The sequence below is a fragment of the Eulemur rufifrons genome, chromosome 28 (genome assembly GCF_041146395.1).
Source record: "Eulemur rufifrons isolate Redbay chromosome 28, OSU_ERuf_1, whole genome shotgun sequence".
Taxonomy (NCBI): domain Eukaryota; kingdom Metazoa; phylum Chordata; class Mammalia; order Primates; family Lemuridae; genus Eulemur; species Eulemur rufifrons.
This window is the reverse complement of record NC_091010.1, coordinates 47,139,784-47,167,624: the sequence shown is the minus strand read 5'-3', so window position 1 is coordinate 47,167,624 and position 27,841 is coordinate 47,139,784. Positions and strand designations below refer to the sequence as shown.

The following is a 27,841-nucleotide window of genomic DNA, read 5'->3' as shown; positions in this document are numbered from 1 at the left end:
GGATGTATAGGAAGATATAGTGAATTATGAAGGCTAATTCATCAGCGGGCCTGTTAGCACAGGATTCTTTCGAGTTCTTCGGATTCCGCAGTATTAAATCATTGGTGGTCTTTGGAAATGGGGCTCAGCAGGTGGAGAAATTGGATAGACTGGAGGGATCTGAAGGTGAAGTGTAGACAATGTGAAGTTTAGAAAAGAAGACGGGAGAGACTGGTATGGAAAGTGATTTGATGGGAATGTGGGGTTTGGAGAGATCTTTTCAAGACTAGGAAAACACGTGGGTCATCTCAACCAGGAAACTGCCTGGGGGACTTAGAAAGCGGCCCGAGCGCCTGAAAGAGACTCCCCACCCTTTCGCCGGTTGGGTCCTGCTGCACCCTGAGGGCACTTGAGGCGGGGCTTCTCCTGCAGCAGCTACCGGAAGTGACGCATACATCTCGCGAGAAGGGAGGTGTGAGAGCCTCGGCGGCCCGGAACCGGCCTTGGAACAACGGCGGGGCTTGAGGCCGCTTGCCCTCCCGCCCCATGGAGCGGCCCCCGGGGCTGCGGCCGGGCGCGGGCGGGCCCTGGGAGATGCGGGAGCGGCTGGGCACCGGCGGCTTCGGGAACGTCTGTCTGTACCAGCATCGGGTGAGGCGGGGCGCGAGAGGGAGCGGCGGTGGGTTTGTCAGAGTGTCTGTGGACACAGGGCTGTCAGTGTGTGAGAGATTGTCGCTGAGGCTTTGAGCAGTGTTTGTGTGGGACAGTGAGCTTGTGTGCGTGTGTGTGTGTGCGTGTGTGTGAGAGAGAGAGAGAGAGAGAGAAAGACTGAGATACTGTGAGCCTGGTGACTGAGTCCGAGATTGTATCTGAGGTCCTGGGGCAGTGTGGTGAGATAGAGCTATTTGGGGGAACTTTGGTATAAATGTCAAGATGTGCCCAGGTGTGTAGTGAGTGTGACAGTGCGTCTGTATCTCTTTGTGAATGTAGGGTGTCAGAGTGTGTGAGGCTGATGCACGTCAGAGTGTGTATGTGTGAGCACGAATGGGCGAGAAAATAGGACTGAAGCGGGGGGCTGTCTTTTGGAATGTGTGTGTGCTTGGAGACTGTGTGAGATCAGTGGGGACTGGAGTAGACAAGGGAGGTTTCATGGTGGGTCTAGAATTATGCCTTTGGAAGCATAGGAAGGCTTCGGAGTTGGGGATGCATTCCAGGTAGAGAACAGAATGAGGGTAAGCTGGTACAGATCATGGCTTCAAAGAGGAGAAAAAGTGAGGTCGGGGGCTCTAGTGGGTGGAAGTCAGCCAGCATCACTCAGGAATTTTACTTTGACTTAATTGAAATTGTTTAACCATTATAGCAGCAGTTAATGATCATGTTTGGGTCATGTGTCTTTTGAGATGCCAGTAACAGCTATGAACCCTTCCTTTCCCCAGAAAGATGCACATCCACACAACCTTATGCATGGCCATTTGGGGACAGTGCTTTCCTGAAGGACATGTTAGGTGAATAGATCCTGGACTAATAATCCCTGAGTATAGCCTTTGTTTTGTTACCCATAAAATAGGTATAATAATATACATACATCATGGATCTGTTTGAAAGTTAAATAAGATGATGTATGTAAAGCTAAGTAAGGATAAATTTGTAAAGGATAAATTTGGGAAGACATGGACAATATGAGCAGTTAAGACATTACTAAAATGCCTGTACTTGGCTGATGAATAGACAAGTGGAATTCAAGAGGAAAAATCATAATTTCCTATCTTAAGGACCATGGGGTGGGGAGACAGCCCATAATTTGTGGTGGGAGAGAGGGGAGACAGGAGTAAACCTTGGAGAATAGGCATGTTTGTGGGGCAATTAGAATGACAAATGAAACTGATAGAACTGAGGACATTCTGTGAAGCAGGTTTCTAGATAGAGCATAGGAGAAAATCTTGGAGAGAGGGAGAGAATGGAAGGTGAAGCTGATAGCCAGACAAGTAGTAAATTTAATAATTCTCACCATAAGAGGGGACATAGTACACGCAAAGAAAAAAAAAAAGGGAGCCAAGTGCTTGCAGCAGAATATTGCCTGTGTTATGTAAGCCTGCACATTGGCCTGGTCATAAGGAAAAAACAATGCATGCTGGCTTGCTTTTGTGACTTCTCTTGGTCCCTGGCTGAGGATGAATGAATTCATCACTTTTTGTTTTATTGTGATAAAGTATACATAACATAAAATTTACAGTTTTAACCATTTTCTAAGTGTACAGTTCAGTAGCATTAAGTACATTTACACTAATGTGCAACCATCACCACCATCATCTCCAGAACTTCTTCATCTTCCCAAACCGAAACCCTGTCCTCATTAAACAGTCACTCCCCATTTCCTCCTCCCCCAGCCCCTGGCAGCACCATTATACTTTCTGTCTCTATGGAATTAATTACTTTTTTAATAGAAGAGATTTGGGCCCCTCTACCATCTTAGAAATCTTTCAGGAACTTTCCAGTTGATCAGAGTGCCCTTCCCCAAAACTGGAACATTTGACAACTGGACCTGTAGTGAGGAGAGAAGGAATACTATGTAATAGCAGTCCCCAGCGTTTTTGGCTCTAGGGACCATTTTCATGGAAGACAGTTTTTCCATGGCCTGGGACAGGGGGATGGTTTCCAGATGATTCAAATGCATTACATTTATTGTGCCCTTTATTTCCATTATTATTACGTTGTAATATATAATGAAATAATTGTATAACTCACCATAGGTTGGGGACCCCTGCTCTTTAGTAAGACTTGGAAACAGCATCATTCCTTTTCCAAGCCTGACTTTGGGTTTGCATTTACAGCTTTCAAGATCCTCATGTTTTGGTGGAAGCTATGTCCCAATATTTCATCTACATCTCTCAAAACACAATGAAGAAGAGGAGAGGATATGAGATGGTTTATTTAGCTAATTACTGTGCTCTGGGTGCTGATGATGCCAAAATCAACAAGAGCAACAACCGACAAGGGTATTCTCTGCCTGAAGGAGATTTCAAGTCTAGTGAGAGAGAGAGACATAGAAACAAAGTATAATGTAGTAACCTATATAATGAAGGTATTTGCAAAGTGATTTGGAAGCATGGCAGAACAACCAAAGAACTTTTCCCAGGGAATAGAGTAGCACTTCTCAAAGTGTGTTTGGAAAAACTAATCTCATGAAATCTTTGATAAAAGTGTACTTTGGTCAAATACATTGGGTTCTTTATTAGGAGATTCATAATCCAAATTAGCATATTAAAAGCTCTGAAAAGTAAAGAAACTTAGTATTTTCTAATTTTTTTATTGTGGTAAAATTATACATAACATAGAATTTACCATTTTAACCATTTTTAAGTTCTGTGACATTAAGTACCGTCACATTGTTGTACAACCATCAGCACTATCCATCTCTAGAATATTCCAGTTTTTTTAACAGTGAACTTTATTTCTGCTAGACATCTATAAACTTCTCACAGAATGTTCTTTGTGAAAAGATGGTATTTCATGGAGTAGATGAAATATATACTGAGGAGTTGAAGGATCTCACAGGCTGGGATCTTTGAAATAGATAACTTCCTGTCTCATTCCTATGAGAATTTGGGGTTAATATTGTTTATGGTTGTGCCAGATTATCTCCATGGCAGTAAAAGCTTACATGGGACATAGCTACAACTGGGTACCTGCTCATAACAAAAGAATGGTTGAAGGGAGTGAGAACTGTGGTTAGGCTAGCTTGTAGTCCTAGTTTCTTTATTCTCTCTCTGTGCATGTGCTATGTTATCTCTAGCCTCTTTCTCCCTCCTACTCCCCAGTTCACACTATCTCACCCAGGCTGTGTCTTGCTGCCTCACCTATAATTTTTTTTCCCTCCCAGCTTCTGGGCAAGACTCTCTTTATTCATACACAGCCTTTACCACACCTCTGGTTTGTGTCAGAGATTTCATATTTTGGAAGTTCTTTTGAACTTTCCTCATGATATCAGAAACATGGTGTAGCCTGTTTGGCCCTGACTACTTTTCCTGGGCTGCATTATTAGTGTTGCCAGAATATGATGGGTTCTGGCTGTTTCCTGTCATGTGCATCAGGATGGGTTTAATTTTAGTCAGAATTGGCTAAATTACTAGTCATAGGCAAGAGCTGTTAGGTTCATTTTATAGATACAGAAACAGAAGTACAATCACTGTTAGGATTTTTTTTTCATGTTATTTGAAATATAAAGATTATGAGCCAGAGCTCTCTTCTGTGATAAACAGAGTTTACTATGAAGTAAGAGATAATTTTAAAAAGATTTTTTTTTTTAAATGCAAAGCTTAGGATCTAATTTTGGAGTTTTTGCTTTAGGCTTAGTCATATTAAAACTACTTCTTGCTGTTTTGAGGCCAGGGAGTCCAGGATTATCCTCTTCATTCTAGTTATGCTAGAAGCTGGGGTCCATGTTAGTTGTCTCAAGTAAGCTCTGAAAGGAGTTTGTTGGGGAGGCAGGATCTTTTTTTTTTTTTCCTAGCATTATATATGAGCCAGTTTTCTGAAAAGAACTGTTACAAGATCAGTCTCGGTCACTGTTCCTGTGTGTGCTGTTGTGTATTTGAAGGTCAGTTTTAAAATATTGGTGTAATAGTCTCATGATTTATCTAACAAAAGTGTTAGCTCAAGGGAATTGGAGATAAATATGTTTGATTAGTAAAACTAAAAAGAGTTTTGTTTTCCTAGGTTGACATTTCTTTGATAGCAAATAAATCTACTCAAGAATCTAATTTATTTTTTTTTCTGTTGATTCTCTATTTTGGCAGGAACTTGATCTCAAAATAGCAATTAAGTCTTGTCGTGTAGAGCTAAATACCAAAAACAGAGAACGGTGGTGCCATGAAATCCAGATCATGAAGAAGTAAGTGTACTTGATGACTTAAATTTCCCCAGTTCTGTAGCCCCCACCAGATGTCATCACAGGGAGAGAGATTAGGAATCCACCCTTCTCAAGATCTTTTTGGGAACTTATGTCTCTCTTTCTCATTTTTTATACATATATATATATATATATATATATATATATTCTATTTCAGGTAATAACATCACATTATGATTAAGAAAGTTTAGTTTAAAAAGTCTGGCTGGGCATGGTAACTCAAGCCTGTAATCCCAGTAATTTGGAAGGCTGAGTCGGAAGGATTGCTTGAGGCCTGGAGTTGAAGACCAGCAAGACCCCACCTCTACTAAAAATAAGAAACATTAGCCGGGCTGGTGGCACACATCTGTAGTCCCAGCTCATGGGAGGCTGAGACAGAATTGCTGGAGCCCTGGAGTTCAAGGCTGCAGTGAGCTATGATGATGCCACTGCATGCCTTGGAAACAGAGCAAGACCTTGTCCCACCAAAAAAAATTTACTCCCAGGGATATTTTTTTTAAAAAAAATCAGCTAAGTTACTTGTGCATTGTTGGCAGAAATCTAAAATTGCACACCAGTTATGGAAAACAGTATGGTACTTTCTAAAAAAATTTAAAAATCAAATTAGCATATGATACAACAATTCCACTTCTGGGTATATACCCAAACTAATTGAAAGCAGGGACTTGAGGAGATTTTTTTTCTGAAGCGATTCACCATGTTCATAGCAGCATTATTCTCGATAGCCAAAAGGTGGAAGCAACCCAGTATTCACCAACAGAGAAATGTGTAAACAAAATGTAGCATATACGTACAATGGAATATTACGCAGCCTTAAAAAGGAAGGAAATTCTGACACATGCCACAACATAGATGAACCTTGTGGATGTTATGCTAAATGAAATAAGCCAGTCATAAAAAGACAAATACTGCATTATTCCACCTACACATGGTACTTAGAGTAGTCAAATTCATAGCAAAAGAAAGTAGAATGGTGTTTGCCAGGGGTGAGGAGAAAGAGGAATAGAGAGTTATTTTTAATAGTTACAGAGTTTCAGTTTTGTAAAATTAAAGTTTTGTGCATGAGTGGAAGTGATGGTAGTAAAACAATGTAAAAATATTTGATGTCACTGCACTGTACACTTAAAAATGATTAAGATGGTAAATTTTGTTACATGCATTTTACCACAATCAAAATGTAAAAAGTATTTCATTTCAGTTAAAAAAAAAGGTCAGCTAGGTATTATCAGACTTGACTCTCTGAAGACAGAATCTGTGACTTGTGGATCTCGGGCAGTGTTCATCTATTATTCTTTCTAGTTAAATAACAATCACTATTCTCATGTCTTTGCCACTTACTTTTGTTAGCGTATCTATTGCTTTGTAAAAATTTACCCCAAAATTTAGCCCCTAAAATAACAAAAATTCAGTATCTCATAGTTTCTGTGGCTTAGGAATTTGGGAGTGGCTTAGCTGGGTGGTTCTAACTCAGGGTCTCCCCTGAGACATCTCAAGATGTTTATGTTCACTGGAGCTGCTGTAATCCAAAGGCTTGACTAGGGCTGGAGTACCCACTTCCAAGCTCACTTAATGGCCATTGGCCAGAGGTATATGTTCCTCACCATGTGGGCCTCTCCATAGGAAGCTTGCATGTCTTCATGACATGGCAGCTAACTTACCCCAGAGTGAGTGATCTGAGAGAGAGAGAGAGAGAGAGAGAGTGAGCGCGCGCGCAAGATGAAGGCTCACTTAGCTTTTATGATCTTTGCTCAGAAGTCACAGTCCATCCTTCTACCGCATTATATTTGTCACAAATGAGTCACAGCCTGCATTCAAGGGGAGGAGAATTAGGCCCCTGAGGGGAGAAATAGACATATTTTAAAACTTCCATAGGTAGTGTGCTAAGTGCTTTATAGATCATTCTTCTAGTTATCACAGTAATCTTATACTTAGGTATCATCTCTATTTTGTAGTTGAAGAAGTTGAAGCTCATAGAATCACACATCTGGTAGTTAGTAGAGTCTGGATTGAAATGAGCACTTTTTGACTCCAATGTCTGTGCTCAATTCACTTTAATGGTTCTCAAACCTGACTATATGGCAGAATCACCAGAAAAGCTTAACACTATAAATTCACAGGCCCTACACATGGAGATTCTGTTTCTTTAGGTCCCTAAGGCATGAGAATCTATTCCAGTTTTGGGAGCCACTGCCATCATGATGATGACTGGGATATGACATATTATTAAGTTTTAAAAAAACTGTTAGAAAGCAATATATAATGTGATTCAGTATGTATTAGAAAATTTATTTGTGCACAGATTAAAAACTAGAAGGAAATATGCCCAGATTTTAATAACGTTCATCTCTGGGTGACATTGTAAGTAATAATGGAAGAGACAGTATGATATAGGCTTTGGAGCCAGACTGTGAGATTTCAGTCCCTCCTTGACTACCTACTTGCCATGTGATCTTTATTTTTTTTTTAATTTTAAAAAATTTTTGCCCTGTCATGCTCAGCCAGGATCTCTGTGTGATCTTATGTTACCTAACCAATTTGTGCTTCAATTTTCTCCTGTGTGATGAAAGTATTAATAAATCTACCTATAACAGGATTATTATGACAAGTAATTGAGTTAATATATGTAAAGTGTTTACTGCTTGGCACATAGAAATAGTAATAGTGATGGTATGTTTATGTATATTTTCTTTTAAAAATTACTAATTTTTAATTATACAAATCAGAAATTAGAATATTATAAATAATGCTACTCTTTAGTCCCTCCCTCAATTAACTATCATTTCAAAATTGGAAAAAAGTTTTTTATTATAATGTTTTCCCCTTCTTGTTAGGTTGAACCATGCGAATGTTGTGAAGGCCTGTGATGTTCCTGAGGAATTGAATTTTTTGATTAATGATGTGCCTCTTCTAGCAATGGAATATTGTTCTGGAGGAGATCTCCGGAAGGTAGTGTGGATGTTTTGAGATGAGAGATAGTAAATCACAAACTTTAACTGTGTTTCAGTCACATTGAATGTGATAATCTAGAATAAGGATCAGAAAACTATGGCCTGCTGCCTGTTTTGTAAATAAAGTTTTATTAGTACATAGCCATGCTCTTTTCTTTACACATTGTCTATGGCTGCTTTCTTACAGTTACAGATTTGAGTAGTTTTGACAGAGCCCATATGGCTTACAAAGCCTAAGGTATTATATTTATTACCTAGTCCTTTACAGAAAATGTTTGTTGGCCCCTGATTTAGAACATGCAGTTTTGTTGTTATTGTTTGCAGGATGGGACTATATTGATGGTATTAGATCAAAGTATCAAAGTTTAAGGTGTTACGCTGGGCCCAGTAGCTCACACCTGTAATCCTAGCACTCTGGGAGGCCGAGGCAGGAGGATCGCTTGAGCTCAGGAGTTCAAAACTAGGCTGAGCAAGAGTGAGACCTCGTTTCTACTCAAAATAGAAAAAATTAGATGGGTGTGCTGGTGTGTGCCTGTAGTCCCAGCTAGTGGGAAGGGAGGGAGTTTAAGGTGCTTATGACAAGTTTCTTTCTCTATTGCAATCTTTTTTTCCTATCTCATTTTAAATGTGTTCATATGGGTATTTTTATATTAATATATGTCTGTGAGATTTGTCAACTTTTTCCCATTTCAAATACTTTTGCCATAGTTACTTTTATGAGCCTTATCATGAAATTTACATGCCCTTAGTATGGATTTGGTAATTTTTTTCCCTTACACTTTCTTTATCATGACTTATTTTCTCTTTTGAATATTCTCTCAGAGTATAGTGGCTGATGTGTGTCACAATTGCAGCCCAGCAATTTGCAGTACACATTTTTAGATTTCTTTTTTTTTCTTTAGCTACTCAACAAACCAGAAAATTGTTGTGGACTTAAAGAAAGCCAGATACTTTCTTTATTAAGTGATATAGGTATGTAATCAATATTAAGATACCATTGTAATATAATGCCCCTTTGGTCCATAAAAGATTCTGTATATTTCTTGGGAATTGTTGATATACTATACAAAGCATATAGATTTTTAATATCTATAAGAAATTCTCTTAAAAATCTAACTATTACTGTTGATGCTAAATTAAAATTAGGATATTTTATTTATTTTTGATGAGGAGTCCTTCTCTGTCTAATAGATGCCCCAATTACTGACCAAAACATGGTGTGAAATGACCTTACTCAATTTCACTGTCACCCCTCCAATTGATGTAGTAATTTTGTTGACAGTGGAATTGCATCTCTTTGGGGGATAGGTCGTCAAGTCAATTCTTAGGGTGAAAAATCTCTGTTTAATCAGAATTAGTCATGAAAAATTCCTAAAATAACAAGTATCTAGGCCTTTGGAAGAAGCGCAAAAACCAAGAATTTGTTTCCTCATATATTTTGGTTTTGTTTCTTTCCTTAGGTCATGGGGGCCAAAGTCCAGTTGAAGAGGGTGATTTAGGTGGGAGAAAAAGGCTATAAAAGTTATAGGGATCTTTTCAATGATTTGTTCCATTTCTTTTTAATGTTTATTCTAATAAGTTGAGTATATATTGTAATTCTGTAGTATTAGTTTAATATTACTACATTTTCTGTGAAGAAAATCTGAACTACTGTAATATTAGTTATGTAGTTATGATTATCCGTATAAATTTAAGTGTCAGAGCAGATCTGTATGAAATGTGAGGTGAATTTTTTTTTTAACTCAGTGTTTTCTGTTACTCCAAAATACACTTTAAACTTTATTTAGGGTCTGGGATTCGATACTTGCATGAAAACAAAATTATACATCGAGATCTAAAACCTGAAAATATAGTTCTTCAGGATGTTAGTGGAAAGGTAAGTGAAACCTAGAGAAATATTTCATGCCTAGTGAATATAGTCTCCCTGATACAGTTAGTCATGGAGCTTTGGTGTCTTTGCTATGTACCCATAACACTTTAGGCTTGTTCTGTTTTAGTCCACACCACACTGAACTATAGTTTTATGTTTAGTTTTTTGTCTCCTCTGCTAAACAGTGGCTCCCTTATAGAGAAACTGTACCTATCTTGTTCATGTCTGTTTTTTCAACACAGTATCAGAGATACAGGCAGTGAGTAAATAATTTGTTAACCTTTACTATTTTATGAATCACATCCAAAATATGTACACATGCATCCTGGGTCCACTTTAAGAAAAAAAAAGTATGTATTTTTTAAAACTCATTCTCCTTCCCCAAAATTCTAAGTTCTGTATTTAGTTAAAATTTAAAACCTTGGTTTCTCTAATTCCTAAATGAGTCATCTTGAGAAGAACCAGAAATTGTGAATTGACTCCTAAAATGTTCATTTTCATCAGTAATTTGAGGAATTTTCTTGTTTCTAGCTTCCAAGTTCCATTCCAATAAAGACTTAAAGCCAAGAGTCTGAAACTTGCATTGATTGTGTTCTCTGTAGTTAGTAAAGATGCTGGTTCATCAGTTGGATGGAACCTTGGTGATGCTTCTTCTCTTAGGAGCCTTTCGTGTATGCTTAGTACAAATTATTTCTGCTTTTTTTTTTTTGGTATCCAAAGACTTTGGGACATTCTTGAAGTTAGACAGGTGTTTACTGAGATTTAATCCACTCTAAGGTGGTATGATGCTTTAAGTTTGGAAGTCAACCTTACCTTTGCTTTCCAGTTTAATGAATCAAGCTTATTCTGAATATACCAAAATAAAAATTAATAGCCAATCTGTATTTAAATTTTACCAGGCATCAAGCACTGTGTTATGTTCTTTACTTTCACTGTTTCATTGAATCTTAATAAAAATTCTGTGAAGTAGGGACTGTTAGTAATTCCATTAAGTAACTTAAGAGCACATGCCTAGTTAAGTGGTGGAGGTTAGGCTTGAAACATGTTTGTGTTGTTTCAGAGCCCAAGCATTTCACCACCAGCCTCTCTACAGCTTTATAAGGACATTGTTGCCTTTCCATTTTGAATTTCTTGACCATTTAATACTTACTCTTATTATTTTGTAGATAACACATAAAATAATTGATCTGGGATATGCCAAAGATGTTGATCAAGGAAGCCTGTGTACATCTTTTGTGGGGACACTGCAGTATCTGGTGAGACCTGTATTGTTTCCTTGAGTTTAAGTGTACAAGATTCTCATTCTTATTTCTGAAGGTCATGAATATACTAGTTCAGAAATAAAGTAGCCTTTACCATATAGTGTTGACGTTTAAAGCATTTTCTCTTTTTAAGGCCCCAGAGCTCTTTGAAAATAAGCCTTACACAGCCACTGTTGATTATTGGAGCTTTGGGACCATGGTGTTTGAATGTATTGCGGGATACAGGCCTTTTTTGCATCATCTGCAGCCATTTACCTGGTAAGAAATGAATGAGAACTTAATAAGGAATGGAAATTTTTTCAGTTGTCTGCCTTTTTCTTTATGTAGTGGTCTTAACTGCCTTGTAAACCACAATTGAGTAAAACTAAATGGCAAGAAATCTTAAGAGTGTTTGTGAGAATCAGGTTGTCAACTATGGTAGTTCTTATTTTTGTAGCCATGAGAAGATTAAGAAGAAGGATCCAAAGTGTATATTTGCATGTGAAGAGATGACAGGAGAAGTTCGGTTTAGTAGCCATTTACCTCAGCCAAATAGCCTTTGTAGGTAAGTGTATTTTAGTTGAGGAAGTTTGCCTCAGTTTCTCCAGGGTAGTTGGGTAGTTGGGTAGGGTGGGTAGGTAGTAGGGTAGTTGTCTGTTTCAAGTAGCATTATCCAGTAGAACTTTCTGTGATGATGGTAATGTTCTGTATCTCTGTTGGCCACATGAGTCTATTGGGCACTTGAAAAGTGGCAAGTGTGACTGAGGAAGTGAATTTTAAATAAATAGTAAATGTAAATAGCTACTTGTGGCTATCCAATATAGTGACTACCATATTGGACAGCACAGGTCTAATGAAAACGAGAACTACGGCCACTTGACTAATTGGCTTAGGTGCTAAGAAGACTCCTGGGATAATGAAGGAAATGCGTTTCTTGGAGAATGGAATTGGACTCAATCTGTTGGAGTTACTAACTTATATATGTGGGGTTTTATGTTGTTTTTGTGGAAAAAAGTTTGTCCCCTGTCATTTCATGAATTATTTGAAAGATATAAAAGGGTACAGACAAGCGATGGAAAAGGAAATGGACAACCTATAAAAAAACCTTTTTAACAATACTAAAGGAAAATTGGAACATAATGATTTTCACCCTATTCTTCTACATTTTCTAGTTTAATAGTAGAACCCATGGAAAATTGGCTACAATTGATGCTGAATTGGGACCCTCAACAGAGAGGAGGACCTGTTGATCTTACTTTGAAGCAGCCAAGATGTTTTATATTAATGGATCACATTCTGAATTTGAAGGTTAGTTTTAATGGGGTCTACTTCATAAGACCTGCATTGAAGTTAACAAGTTTATTTGGAAAATGAGCATAAATATATTTTAATAATCATTTCCTGATGTTTATTTGAAAAAGAAAATGATATTCCTAGAGCTGATGTTTTTTATTTCTTTAGCAAGCTTTCTCAGTTTGCTTCTATATGGTCTTTTTTTTTTTTTTTTTTTATTCGTATTTCAGCATATTGGGGGGGACAAAAGTTTAGATTACATATATTGCCTTTGCCCCCCCACCCCCTGTGTGGTCTTTATTACTCCTTTGAAGCATCTTTTTTATTTTTCTCTTCCCATGTTGTTGCCATTATCACCTCATTCATTTATGTCTAATCATACTGGATTTGGTTTGGTGAGGAAAGTTCCTACTTGGCTTTCATGCGTTTATACTCACTCCCCATGCTATTGTCCATGCAACATGAACTGCCTTTCTCATCTTCTGAAAATGCTTTTTGATTCTGTCCAAGAAACTAACATAGTTCTTTTTTGCCTACCAAATCAAGTGTAAACTGATATACTTAGCTTTTTTGGGCTTTCCCCAACCAAGTGTTGCTTTGTACCTGCTTCTCTTAACCTTTACCTCACTCGTTATGCTTGTCACTGTTCGTTATGCCTCAAACCCATTATCCATTTTTGTGTTTTGACAGATGCTATCTTTCTGCCCAGTATGTTCTCCATCTCTGTATCTCCTCACCTATGCTGGCATATCTTTAAGAGCTTTTTTAAAAATGGTATCTGCCATATAGTTTTGTCACTTAATCATATTTATTAATACTTTGTTTTCTAATTATTTATCATCTTCTACTCATGCCTCTCCACATAGTCATCTTCGCCAAGGCTGGGATTGTGTTACTACTTTTATTAACAATCACTCATTCCACCCCATCCCTACCCCAGCATTCTGTACAGAACACAGCATGTGTCAGGTTCTCAGTAAATTATTCACTGACATGAATGAGAGGTATAGATAGTTCTATGATGCTATACACCCAAAAACAACTCTCATCTGCAGTACTTTATGGTGATTATAATACCTATCACATTCTGCCTTGTATTTTAGTTCTCTTACTGTATCTTAATACCTTTTATTTGACTATAGTCGTATGGAGATCATAAGCTACTCAGTTTGCTTACCCACTACCACCACTACAACACACTAGTGTGTACCATAGTAGGTACTCTATTTGAGTAAACAAAAAGATAAATTTAGGTTGTATTCCCTTTCCTCCTTTCTTCTTTTTAGAGACAGGGTCTTGCCCTGTAATTCAGGCTGAAGTGCAGGGGAGCGATCATAGTTCACTGCAGCCTTAAACTCCTGGGCTCAAGTAATCCTCCCGCCTCAGCCTACCAAGTAGCTAGGACTACAGGCTTGTGCCACCACACTTGGCTAATATTTCTTATTTTTTGTAGAGAGGGAGTCTTGTCATATTGCCCAGGCTGGTCTCAAACTTCTGGGCCCAAGCAATCCTCCCACCTCAGCCTCCCAAAGTGCTGGGATTATAAGCATGAGCCACTGCACCCGGCCCTCCTCCTTTATTTGCTCCCTTCTGGTTTGGAGCTTTGGTAGTGCGATTCCATGATGACTTCTACCTTGACATACACCTGGTGTAAAAGTAAATGTCCAGTGTAGGATTTACATCCTAAGTTTCTGCTATTGCTATTAGTGGCAGCTGTCACAGTGTGAAATCTGCCTAGACTGGGAAGGCATGGAAAATCTCAGGTAGTATACTTGTAAATCCATCTCAATTTTGAAGATTTCCCTCTCACTCCCTTTTAAATATAAAAGATTATTATATATTAAAGGATAGTCTGTTAATAGTATGCTAAGAGAAATATTGGTAATCTTTTTAAAACACTTGGAATTTACATTAAAAAGATCAGTTTTGGGTTATAAAAGCAGCTTGGTATTTCTGTAACACGACTTATTTGAGCAACTATGTCAGGATTTTTAAGTAGAAATAATAGTGGCCCTTCAAACTAAAAAGCTTCTGCACAGCAAAGGAAGTAAACAAAATGAAAATGCAACCTATGGAATGGGAAAAAATATTTCTAAACCGTATATTCAATAAGAGGTTAATATCCAAAATTTATAAGGAATTCATACAACGCAATACCAAAAACATAAATAATTCAGTTAAAAATGGACCTAAATAGACACTTCTCAAAAGAAGAAATTTGGATGGTAGACAGCCATAAAAAGGTGCTCAACAACTCTAATCGTCAGGGAAATGAAACTCAAAACCACAGTGAGATATCACCTTATACCTGTTAGGACAGCTGTCATAAAAAGATAAAAGATAAATGTTGGTGAGGATGTGGAGAAAAGGGATCCCTTATACACTGTTAGTGGGAATGTAAATTAGTACAGCCATTATGGAAAACAGTATGGAGGTTTCTCAAAAAATTAAAAATAGAGCTGTCATGATCCACCAATCCCACTTATGGGTATATATCCAAAGGAATTGAAACTAGAATTGCCAAGAGGTATCTGTAGTCCCATGTGTTATTCATAATAGCCAAGATATGGAAACAACCTAAATGTCCTTTGACAGATGAATGGTTGGGGGAAGTGTGATATATATACAATGAGATATTATTCTGCCTTAAAAAGAAAAGAAGGACATTATGCTAAGTGAAATAAGCAAGACAGAGAAATACTGCATGGTCTTATTTATATGTGGAATCTAAAATAGTCGAACTTATAGAAGCAGACAATAGGACAGTGGTTGCCAGGGGCTGGGGAAGAAGGGGAGAATATAGTGATGTTGGTTAAGGGGTACAGAAAATGGTAACTATGAAGAGGTGATAGATGTGTTAATTAGCTGAAATGTGATTATTTCACAATGTATATCAAAACATCAAGTTGTATACCTTAAATATACACAATTTTTGTATGTAAAAAAAGTTAAATTGTCATAAAATAAAATGTTTAAAAGACCAAAAAGAAATACTTCAGGGAAGGGGATATGAGGGGGGCTATAGATGAAACAAGATTGGCTGTATGTAAATAAAGGTTGAAACTAGGCAAGGCATTCACAGGGTTACGAGGGGAGTTTATACTGCCATCTATACTTTTTGTTAAACTTTATATTTTAAGGGGGGGAAAAAGAAATAATAATGGCCTGGATTAATGTTCTACCTTCATAGTAAGGATTTCCAGCAGAGAGAATTTTAATCATTTGCATATACTAGCTATTGTAAGGCACGGAGAAATGTAGGCATTAATTTGTATGGCATTCTAAAGACAGTGGAAGGAAGAGAATTTAAAATCACATTATGTTCAAAAGACTAACCTCCAACTTTGTGGCTGTGGCTCTCTTTGGTTACCTGGGTAGAGCTCCACCTGACTCAGCCTCACACTCACGTGACCTATATAAGGCGACTTTTACTGAGACTTTAGGTGAGAGTAAAAAGACTGTTCTTATCTAACTTTGGGCCCCTTAGGCAGATCACTGCTCTGGGATTTGGTGGCCTTAATGGGAACAACAATGCTTCTTTCCTGTTTAAAGAGAGACATAGCTTTCTATCAGATGATTATTTCTTGAGGCAACATGAAGTAGAAAGCAGTTCAGATCCAACCTCTACCAGTTACCAGCTGTGTGATCCCTAACACATTATTTAACTTAGAGCTCTGGGCCAGGCGAGGTGGCTCATGCCTGTCATCCTAGCACTCTGGGAAGCCGAGGTGGGAGGTTCACCTGAGATCAGGAGTTTGAGACCAGCCTGAGCAAGAGCGAGACCCTGTCTCTACTAAAAATAGAAAAATATTAGCTGGTTGTGGTGGTGTGTGCCTATAGTCTCAGCTGCTCAAGAGAGTGAGACAGGAGGATCACGTGAGCCCAGGAGTTAGAGGTTGCTTTGAGCTAGGCTGATGCCACGGCACTCTAGCCCAGGTGACAGAGCAAGACTGTCTCAAACACAAACGGAACTCTGGTTTCTCCCTCTGTTTAAGTGGACATTAGAAGATCTAATTAATGAGGATGCTATGTGAAAGCACTTAACTCTGTGGTTGGCATCTATTAGGTACTTCATAAATGGGAATGTTTCCTTTTAGATGTAGGTTAATGTTTTGCAAATAAATGTTATTTTTTTAAATTGGGATTTTTATTTCTCGATTTTGTGCATCTCTAGAACTTTGAGATTTTGTTGGAACTAACATCTCTTGTAGTAGAAAAGTAAAACTGTTCTTCCATTTTCAGAATGTCATTTTATAATTATAGCAGGAGATCTCACTTTGGAGAATGAGTGAACCTTATTTAGTGTAGAAATAATGCCTTTTTCTAATAATCCCCTTTTAGTATCTTGTACTGAATCTTTTATATAGTAAGTGATTAATAAATTTATCTTTTTTCTTATTTATACAGATAGTACATATCCTAAATATGACTTCTGCAAAGATAATTTCTTTTTTGTTACCACCTGATGAAAGTCTTCATTCACTGCAGTCTCGTATTGAGCGTGAAACTGGGATAAGTACTGTTTCTCAAGAGCTGCTTTCAGAAACAGGAATTTCTCTGGATCCTCGGAAACCAGCTTCTCAGTGTGTTCTAGATGGAGTTGTAAGAGAATTCTAATATACCTACAGTATAAGAAATCTGTTTCTGTGGAGGAATTGCATGCCCTGCATTTTTTGATGCATACTTAGAATTCTTTCGGGGTTGGCGCACATCTTATAATAATTTTTTAGTTTTGTCCTACTCCTGATTTTTACCATTGCTTTGCTAGGTGAACAAGATAGAAGTGAAACATTTATTGTTTTGAACTTTGTAAGACTTTTTCTTTGGTGCCAGTTCTCTGCTCCCACTTTCTATTCCTTTTTGTATTTGAAGCCTAGTACTTTGAAATTAGATCCTCAGTCTCATAGGTCCCATAAATGGGTGGTAAAATATGATTGTGGTCATGACTTTTTTCCCCATTTTTCTTTTTATGGCTTTATTAAGGCATATTTTTAAAATATCATGTAATTCACCCATTTCAAGTGATTAACTCAGTAATTTTTTTTAGTAAATTTACCAAATTGTGCAGCTATCACCCTAAATCAGTTTAAAAACATTTCCATTTCAGTAAGATCCCATATATTCATTAACTGTTAATCTCCATTCTGCCCACCCAAGGCAACCATGAATCTATTTTCTATCTCCATAGATCTGCCTTTTCTGAACATTTTATATAAATGGAATTATACAATATGTAGTCTCTTGTGTCTGACTTCTTTCACTTAGACATTATATTTTTGAGGTTCATCCATGTTGTAGCCTGTATAAATACTTAATTCCTTTTGATTACTAAATAGTATTTTCACTGTGTGTGTGTGTGTGTGTGTGTATGTATGTATATATATGCTTTTTTGGTTTTAGTGATTGTTTTTCACTTTCACCCTTACTAAAGTTTGGGTTTTTTTCCTTAACAAAAGTATAGATTCTGTATCTGTAGGATGTGTGCTAATATACATTGACTTTGTTCATTTGCATTTTGAAGTAGGAAATCTGATGCACAAGTAGAGAGCCTAGGATTTTCAAGTGTTTGAGCAGAATTTTAATTGTTTGTTTCTTTTTCAGAGAGGCTGTGATAGCTATATGGTTTATTTGTTTGATAAAAGTAAGACTGTATATGAAGGGCCATTTGCTTCCAGAAGTTTATCTGATTGTGTAAATTATATTGGTAAGTACAGTCCATTTAGGGGCTAAGTTTTAACATATTAACTGCCAAGTGAGTTGTATTTAACTCATGCAAGTTTTGAGCCCAGGGCCTCGTGAAGCATATTTAACTGACATATCTCTTTACCTTGGGAGCTGTGTGAACTGTTTTTCAAGTTGCATATAACTCACAGAAAACAATAAAAAATAACAAATTTTTCATTAAATCAGAAAGGATCATTGTGTTTTAGAAGTTTTTATTCTATTTTTGTAATAAAGCACCGTGGCCCCAAGGAAAAAATTTTTTTTTCTAGTGTGACAATGTGTTAAACCTGAAATAATATAATTTTGACTCTCAATATGATTAGTAGAAATGGTCTTTTGGTGTTTCTGTTCTGTATCTTTCATACTTGAAGTTTCTATATATGGTGAAAAATGGATTTATGTAGTTTGGAAGGTGAAAAGGTAGATTTTAAATCATCACCAGGTCCCTCATTTAAGAGAGGATTTACTTGCCTGAGGATAGGCCTCTCACAGGACAATGAAACTTCACTGTTAATTAAACCTCCTTCTTAATTGTCCCTTTATTATTTAAACATGTTCAAATATTTATTTCATTTTATCCTATAAATACTGCTTTATGTTCAAATGTTTTAATTTATCCTGTGAAATTATTTTCTTTTGAAGATGTGTTTGATCAGTTTATTTCTACCCAAACTAAAATAAAGCACAAAATTGTAAAATCAAGAATAAAATTGAGGCCGGGCGCGGTGGCTCACGCCTGTAATCCTAGCACTCTGGGAGGCCGAGGTGGGCGGATCGTTTGAGCTCAGGAGTTCGAGACCAGCCTGAGCAAGAGCGAGACCCCATCTCTACTAAAAATAGAAAGAAATTATATGGACAGCTAAAAATATATATAGAAAAAATTAGCCGGGCATGGTGGCGCATGCCTGTAGTCCCAGCTACTCGGGAGGCTGAGACAGGAGGATCGCTTGAGCTCAGGAGTTTGAGGTTGCTGTGAGCTAGGCTGACGCCACGGCACTCACTCTAGCCTGGGCAACAGAGTGAGACTCTGTCTCAAAAAAAAAAAAAAAAAAAAAAAAAGAATAAAATTGAGCATAAGGGCTAAAATATATGTAATCTGTCCTCTCTTACCTTTTTATTAGTTTTCTCTTGAATTTTTCTTTTAAATTGAGGCATGGTTTACATATAGTGAAATGCACAGATCATATAGTTTGATGGTTTTTGACAAATGTATATACTTGTGCAATCCATACCATAATCACAATATAGAACATTTCCTTCACCTCAGCTCCCTCATGTCTCTTTCCAGTCAATCTTCCTTTCCTCAGACCTTTATTAAATTTTTTTTTACTAATTTTTTTTACTTTTTTTTAGAATAGTTTTAGATTTACAGAAAAATTGAGCAGATAGTACAGAGTTCTCATCTAATCCCTCATCCCTCACATATATAGTGAACTCTATTGTTAACATCTTACATTAGTATAGTATATTTGTTATGATTAATGAACCAATATATTATTATTATTATTAACTAAAGTCCATACTTCATTCAGATTTCCTCTGATTTTACCTAATGTCCTTTTTCTGTTATAAGATCCCATCCAGGATACCACATTACATTTAGGTGTCATGTCTCCTTAGGCTCTGCTGTGACAGTTTATCAGACTTTCCTTATTTTTGATGACTCTGACCGTTTTCAGGAGTACTGGTCAAGTATTTTGTAGGATGCTCCTCTGTTGAAATTTGTCTTTTTTTTTTTCGTAATTGAGATTATGGGTTTTAAGAGAAAGATCACAGCAGTAAAGTGATATTTTCATCACATATAAAGGATACATTATGAATTATGACGGTTGGTGTTAAACCTTGATCACCGGGCTGAAGTAGTGTTTGTCAGGTTTCTCCACTATTAAGTTTACTCTTTTCTCCCCGTTCCATACTGTACTCTTTGGAAAGAAGTCATCATGCATAACCCATACTTAAGGAGTGGGGATTATGTTCCCCTTCTTTAGGATAGAGTATCCACATAATTTATTTGTTCATTTATTTATGTCAGTATGAACTCATGATATTTATTTTATACTTTGTATTATAATCCAATACTAGTTTATTTTTTTGTGCAAATGGTTCCAGCTTTGGCCATTAGCAGCTCTTTAGTTGGCTCCTATAGCCATTTTACATGTCCCCGTCAATGAGTTGTTTTATTTTTGTTTCTTTTTAGCACTTCCTTACATTCTGGCACTACAAGATATGCTTTACCTTCATCTTGTGTATTTCCTGCCTCAGTCCTAGAATCAGCCATTTCTCCAAGGAACTGTGGTTCCTTCTATTGGAAAATAGTATTAGAAATCAAGATCTGAGCACTAGGTGTGCTTGTTGCTATTGGGATATCATTTCTTTTAGGCCGTTTCAGACTTTACTTTTTAAAGTATATGATTTTGGAGGATGAAGGGAAAGCAGCCAGGTTCCCCTCCCTCAGACTCAGACTCAAAAAAAAAAAGTTTGATACTTTTTTTTTTTTTTTAGTTTTGTTTTTGGTTTTGTTTTTGGTCATTGTAGGAAGCCAGGAGAAAGTGTGGGAATATAAGAATAGAAGAAAAGTTGGCACACAGTTGTAGTCCTAGCTACTTGGGAGGCTGAGGTGGGAGGATCACTTGTGCCCAGGAGTTGAAGTCCAGCCTGAGCAACATAGCAAGACCCCAACTCTTAAAAAAAAATAATAAAAGAAAGGTTAATTGAGGCTACTAATAATTATTAAGGAAGGCAAAGATTTTTCTAGATATATAACTTTATTTTTTAAAAAGTCTGCTTCAGATAGTGTGTTTTCTCAGTTTGCTACTAGTGCAGCAAATTTTCCCTAACCTTTCTCTGAAGCTGTTCATGAGAAAAGAATAGCAAAGAATATACTTGCCACCTTAAAGTATAAGATGAAGTTCTTTCAATGTTGGAGAATTTCCTATGTTAAAATGGCATTTCATTGAACTTAACTCATACCTGCCATAGTTTTAGAAAAGCAGAATTCCTTTTACCAAAGAACAGGTAAGAGATAATCATAAATAGATAATTTTTTAAAGTCTGTCATTGAAGAAAGCATATCTTATTAAACTGCCATTTACCCTGTATGTTTTTTTGAAGCTGGGTCAGTGGTTCAGGAGATGAAATTTATTATTCAGAGGCAGGAAAGACCCTGGTGGATTGTGGAGAAGATGGGACTTGATTTAGAACTTGAAAGAAATAAAGAATTTGAATTAGCAGAGCGAAAACTTATTCCAGGTTGGAGAGAAACAAGTAAAAAAGACAGATATGGTAACAGTCTCAACTTCTGTGAGGGTAGTGATTATGTCATTCATTTTTTTCCCCTTTGTATCTGGAGCAGGGCTTATGTATTGCAGGTGCTCACTAAATGTATATTGAACTGAATTAAATGGTAACAAGTGGTTCTTTCAGGCATAGTTTCTAGCATCTATGGGAATACTATTTGTGTGGACAGGAAATCACAGGGAATGATAAATATACTCTAAAATCCTCAAAAGTAACTACCCTCCCCTTTTTCTCATCTTCTTGCATATAGTACAGGACAGCAAAATACAGCTTCCAATTATACAGCTACGTAAGGTATGGGCTGAAGCAGTGCACTATGTGTCTGGGCTAAAAGAAGACTACAGCAGGCTCTTTCAGGGACAAAGAGCAGCAATGTAAGCAGATTCCGTTGTTTATAAGCACAATATAATGTGCATGATATACTCAAGAATTACTCTTGCCAGTTTTCACTAATCAATGTTTCGTGCAATGCTAACATTGGGCTAATTTGAAATGTAACATTCTGATTAGACTTGTAGAATTCTTACTAATGATCTGAAACCATCCAATTGTAATGGCTTAAGATGTAGTAGTTCTTGAATACTAGTATAAGAAGCTTTGGGCTTATGACAATTTATATTTTTAAATTATTATCTGGTATTTCTAAATGCTGATAATATCTTTATTTTTTGCTATGGTTTAGGTTAAGTCTTCTTAGATACAATGCTAACTTGACAAAAATGAAGAACACTTTGATCTCAGCATCACAGCAACTGAAAGCTAAATTGCAGTTTTTTCAGAAAAGCATTCAGCTTGACTTGGAGAGATATAGTGAGCAGATGACTTATGGGATATGTAAGTGTCTGGGTAATGTATTTTTAAAAAGTGTCTAGTCTCTTGAAGCCATCTGCTATTTTGCCTTCTCAACTCATAGTGAGTTGTTTCACTTACCTTCACATTAGGACAAGAGACAACTTAAATTATGAGAAACCATGTTTGTGTTCACTGTGTTTTTTAATCCCTTAGTTGAGCAACTTAGTTTCACAATTGAACTAAAATTATTTAGCTCCAGAAAAATACAGAAGTGACTTAAGAATCTGTGAATTTCAAACCTCATTCTTTTAATAGATACAAAATCTGTACTGGAGTGACTTCTTAGCCAGTGCTATGGACTGAATGTTTCTGTGCCCCCAAAATTCATACGTTGAAATTCTGACCCCCAAAGTGATGATATTAAGAGGTGTGGCCTTTGGGAGGTGATTAATTCATGAGGGTGGTGCCTCTATGTTTGAGATTAGTGCCCTTATAAAAGAGGCCTGAGTGAGAGTCCTGACCCCTTCTGCATGTGAGGATGCACTGAGAAGACAGTCATCTATGAACCAGAAAAGGTCCTCACCAGACACTGAATCTACCGGCAACTTGATTTTGGACTTCCCAGTGTCCAGAACTGTAAGAAATAAATTTCTTGGGCATGGTGGCTCGCACCAGCAATCCTAGCACTTTGGGAGGCCAAGGCCGGAGGATCACTTGAGGCCAGGAGTTCAAGAAACAAATTTCGGTTGTTTATATACCACCCAGTGTAGGGTATTTTGTTATAGCAGCCCAAATGAATCTTCACCTGCTTATCTTCCTATAAATAATAATGCAGATAATTCCAAGGTTATGATTTTTGCCAAACCACCTACTGTGAATCCTATTATTTTCTTATTGTATACAGTCTCCCAATTTTCAATATTTGACTCCAAGCTTATCTCCTTCAGAGGTACTAAGGAAATGTAAAAAAGTAGAGTTAAAATTTAAATAAACTTGTAATCCTAGCACTTTGGGAGGGCGAGGCGGGAGGATCACTTGAGCGCAGGAGTTCGAGACCAGCCTGAGCAAGAACAAGACTCCATCTCTACTAAAAATAGAAAGAAATTAGCCAGACAACTAAAAATAGAAAAAATTAGCCAGGCGTGGTGGCGCATGCCTGTAGTCCCAACTACTCAGGAGGCTGAGGCAGGAGGATCACTTGAGCCTAGGAATTTGAGGTTGCTGTGAGCTAGACTGACGCCAATACACTCTAGCCCAGGCAATAGAGTGGGACTCTGTCTCAAAAAAAAAAAAATTTTTTTTTTTTTTGAATAAACTAAAGAGGTCACCACCAGCATTTGTTTTTTCCTTTATGAAACAAATCCTTTATAGGAAACAAATACTGTTTGTACATTTGTTCTGAGCAAGGTATGTGTATATCAGAATAAATGATCAATAGTGTCCAGTTGATGAAAAAATCTTTCACTTTTCAAAAGCATACTGTACAACTGTGGAAAAAGAATGAGGTAAATGTATATGTGCTAATGTTAAAAGATCACCTGGGTCTATAAGTGGCAGCAATGTTTTAAGTTGTGGAAAAAAATAAAGAGTATGTAAATGGTCTCACTTGTGAAGGAGTAGGGTATGTGTCCATGTAACGGATAATCCTAGTAAGATTCCTTGAGGTGAAGGGTAGAGAGAAGGAAGAGAAGTCTTTTCTTTTTATATCCTTTTATAATGTTTGATTTTTTTAAAAAAATCATACCTATGTATCACTTAAATTTTTTTTAAAGAGAAAACCATCTATAGTAGTTTCCTAGGGCTTCCATGACAAAATACCATAAACTAGGTGGCTTAAAATAGCAGAAATTTATTGAGTCACAGTTCTGGAGGCTGAAAGTCCAAAATCAGGGTGCTGCAGGGCCACGTTCCCTCTGACACCTGTGAGGAACAATCTGTCCTTGCTGCTTCCTAGCTTCTTGTGGTTTGCCAGCAATCCTTAGTGTTCCTTGGCTTATAGCTGCGGCACTTTAATCTCTGTCTCCGTTGTCATATAGCTTGCTCCCTTTGTGTGTCTGTATCCTATGTCTCTTCTCTTCTTCTAAGGACACTAATCATACTAGTCACAGTGGATTAAGGGCTCACCCTACTCCGGTATAAGTATTAATTTAGCTGATTATAATGATCCTATTTCCAAATAAGGTCATATTTTGATGTATTGGGGGTTAGGACTTCAACATATGTCTATGGAGGACACAATTAAACCTATAACACATCTTTGATGTTGATATAGCAAGGAGATACACAAGCCAGTAATTAAAGCTATGGGTATTTCTGAGATAACCAATTTAGACTTTTTTTTTTTAGCTTCAGAAAAAATGCTAAAAGCATGGAAAGAAATGGAAGAAAAGGCCATCCACTATACTGAGGTAAAATCACTGGCCTCATTCTGTATGCTTATTAATTCTTGATGTCTTCCTTAGAAAGTATCTTTGGTTTTGGTATGTAAAGAGTATTTTTCATGTCATTCCTGAATTTCAGACAAAATTCTAGTAGATGCTTTGTATAAGTAGAGGGAGGTATCACAGTGATAAAAACAAGGACTTTGGGCAAATTACTTAGCCTCATTGAGTTTCAGTTTCCGTATCGTATTATGGGGATAGTACCTTTTTTAGTAGGGTTATGAAAATTAAATGGGAATGAATAATAAATGGCAGTTATTGCTATTATTTTTATGATTAGTTTAGATAAGATGACTACACATTCTGGTTTACTTGGGATAGTCCCAGTTTATATCTGATATCTTGCCATAATTATCAATAGTACTCCATTTCACTCTCAAAATTATGCTGGTTTGGACAATAAATTATATGGTCTCCCTAGGTATAGCTCATTCTCTAGGTGGCAGATTTTTTCCTTACCCTGTTCATTTGTTGATGGGTCTAGATTGTTGCTCTCCTTGATGCCAATACTTATCTTGAGGATGTGGTTGGGGCTGCTGGTATCCTGAAGTGGGAAATTCAGCATCTTTATCTTTCAGTGTACTTATTCAAGGCAGTCCAGAATAAAGCAATGAAAATCATAGAGCTGAGATGCAAGTAATACCAATGATTTTGGTGGCCATTTTTTTCTGTCTTGTTAATGACCTCTGTACGTGTTTTGCTTCTCTAGAGAAAAATGCAAATGCTAGTAGTTTACTGTTGTTAGGACAGAAAAGAGAGAAGCATAGGAATAGATATGTTCTTAGGTGAAAAAGTACGTCAGAATCTGAAGAATAAAAAGGCTTTAACAAAATCAGTGTTTCATATTATTTAGTTCTACTGCAGCAGCAAGTCATTCTTTATCCTTAGGATCTGAGTTTTGTTTTCTATTGTATTGTGGCAAGCCTGTTGTCCCCTTTGTGTTGTCATCATATTTTAGGTTGGTGTCATTGGATACCTGGAGGATCAGATTATGTCCTTGCACACTGAAATCATGGAGCTACAGAAGAGCCCCTATGGAAGACGTCAGGGAGATTTGATGGAATCTCTGTAAGGCTGTACTTGTGTTGTTGATCTTCACGTCTCTAGTGTTTTGTAGCAGATTATTCTTCCTGCTTATATCTGGCAGATTAAAGCTCTGTGTTGTTCTTTCTATCGTTTTCCTTTCCCCAAATATATTGGCGTTATATTTAAAATGGAAGCTCTTTCTTAGTCACAGGAAATGTTGGAAATAACTCTTTGTGTTGGCCTTTTTTGGTTTTTAATAAAGGTATCTTTTTCACATACATGTTAACAAGAATTTTCCAAGTATATCTAAGTTACAACTATTTCCCTACTTACCATACTTCTGGTCCAAGGTATTGCCTCTTAAGTACACTAAATGAGGTTAACTTCCTAAGTGTTTGGATTAGAAATTTCAGATTTTTTCCTCTAATCACAGGCCATAATTTTTACCTGTTTAAGTGTTTCCTGGTGCAAGGGTGTTGTACTTGTGGTAGTTCAGAACAGATAGGAAGTGTAGTAAACTTTGCATTTTAAGAAACTATATAGTTCTTGCTTATAAATAAAATGCTCTGTAAAATATTCATTGGCAATATTTACTTGCTTTAAAATGGGATCATTATTCAAATAATCTGTATCGTTCATTTCAAGTTATAGATTACTGAAGTCATCAAATTACCTTTAGATATAGAAGCATGTTTTCTCTTTTGTAGGGAACAGCGTGCCATTGATTTATATAAACAGTTAAAGCACAGACCTTCAGGTAAGACACTGCTATCACAGTACTGGAAGGCATTTTAGGAAACTATCACCAGCGTAACAAATTTAAGGGATTTTAAATTTAAAATTTTTAAAAAGCTGCAGAATAAATTACAGTTTTCATATTGCCATTGAGACATTTATGGTATAGTAGCTTTAAGTTTGTTAGAATTTAGGGATTAGAAGAGGAAAGTGACAGGGAAGGTGAGGTAGAAAAAATTTTTAAAGGGAAATGGAAAGAAGGAATGGAAGAAAGAAAAAGGAATTCAAAGAAGAGGAAGAGGGAGAGTGCTCCTTACTATTAGACAGGTTGGAAAGAATTTGATGCAATGGGTTTCAGGTATGGAGTGGTTAAAGGGAAGGCCTGTGAGTACTTTACTGACCAAATTACCTCAGGCAAATAGCCCTGTTTCTTATTTCTCTCTTCTGCAAAATGGAGTTGAAACCTAGCTTTTCTACTCAGTGAATATGTTGTGGCAATGTTAAGAGGATGTTTGTGAAAATACTTTGAAAACTATGAAGTATTATTTACCTGCAAGATATTATCATTTAATTAAAAATTTGTTTTGAGGGTTACAGAAGACATAAGAAGTAAAGTCTGTGCCCTAATATGCAGTATAGTTAAATTGTGAAAAAAAAAGAGAGAGAGATACATTGCACACTTTAAAATTTGCAAACAGGCCAGGCACAGTGACTCATGCCAGTAATCCTATCTCTTTGGGAAGCCAAGGTGGAAGGATTGCTTGAGACCAGGAGTTTAGCCTGGGCAATATAGCAAGATTCCATCTCTAAAAAAATTTTTTTAAAAATTAAGAGTTTCAAGGCAAAAGTGATCTGTAAGGTGAAATGCTGCAGAGATGTGGCTAATGAAGACGATAAACAATGCAAATATTCATTGGACTTAGTTTGGATATCATTGATGACTTTGCAAAATATAATGGCCTTTTGGGAACAGAAACCAGATTGTAGTGGGCTGAGAAGGGAATGGGACAGGAGGAAATAGAGAAGTTAAGTCTAGACCAACAGCTCTCAAAGTGTGGCTCATGGAACCGTTAGTATAATGGAAACTTTTTCAGAGAGTCTATGAGGTCAAAGCCATTTTCATAATACTAAGATGTCATTTGCTTTTTTTTACCATGTTGACATTTGCACTGATGGTGCAAAAGCACTGGTGGGTAAAATGGCCTGCACCTTAGTATGAATCAAGGCACTAGCACCAAACTATGCTTGTAGTCATTACCACCATACATTCAGTTTTTTAAAAATGCCAGTTTCATTTAAGAATGTCCTTGATAAAGCAGTAAAAATATATTTTTATTTAAATCTCAACCCCTGAGTACATGTCTTTTTATTGTGTGTGACTGGCTGGTGCTCATGCCTGTAATCCCAACACTTAGGGGAGGCTGAGGCAGAATTGCTTGAGCCCAGGGGTTTGAGGCCAGCCTGGGAAACAGCAGGACCCTGTCTCTAAAAAAAATTTCAAAAAAATTAGCTGAGTGTGATGTCGCTTGCCTGTAGCCATGGCAATTCAGGAGGCTGAGGCAGGAGAATCCCTTAAGCCTAGAAAT

General features: G+C 37.0%; 1 protein-coding gene across 2 annotated transcripts in view; it reads left to right on the top strand.

Annotated features, from left to right (window-relative positions):
- Positions 1-483: 483 nt before the first annotated feature.
- The window catches only part of CHUK (component of inhibitor of nuclear factor kappa B kinase complex), a 34,171-nt gene continuing 6,813 nt past the window's right edge, over positions 484-27,841 (top strand). For both annotated transcript variants that reach the window (XM_069461082.1, XM_069461081.1), the window contains exons 1-16: positions 484-630; positions 4,776-4,870; positions 7,720-7,834; positions 8,739-8,808; positions 9,624-9,712; positions 10,873-10,962; positions 11,102-11,226; positions 11,405-11,512; positions 12,120-12,255; positions 16,648-16,842; positions 17,842-17,944; positions 21,512-21,635; positions 21,944-22,095; positions 24,400-24,461; positions 25,453-25,562; positions 26,228-26,277. In XM_069461082.1, the coding sequence (XP_069317183.1) occupies positions 526-630; positions 4,776-4,870; positions 7,720-7,834; positions 8,739-8,808; positions 9,624-9,712; positions 10,873-10,962; positions 11,102-11,226; positions 11,405-11,512; positions 12,120-12,255; positions 16,648-16,842; positions 17,842-17,944; positions 21,512-21,635; positions 21,944-22,095; positions 24,400-24,461; positions 25,453-25,562; positions 26,228-26,277 (1,729 nt within the window). In that variant the 5' untranslated portion in view covers positions 484-525. The remainder of the gene's footprint in view (positions 631-4,775; positions 4,871-7,719; positions 7,835-8,738; positions 8,809-9,623; positions 9,713-10,872; positions 10,963-11,101; positions 11,227-11,404; positions 11,513-12,119; positions 12,256-16,647; positions 16,843-17,841; positions 17,945-21,511; positions 21,636-21,943; positions 22,096-24,399; positions 24,462-25,452; positions 25,563-26,227; positions 26,278-27,841) is intronic.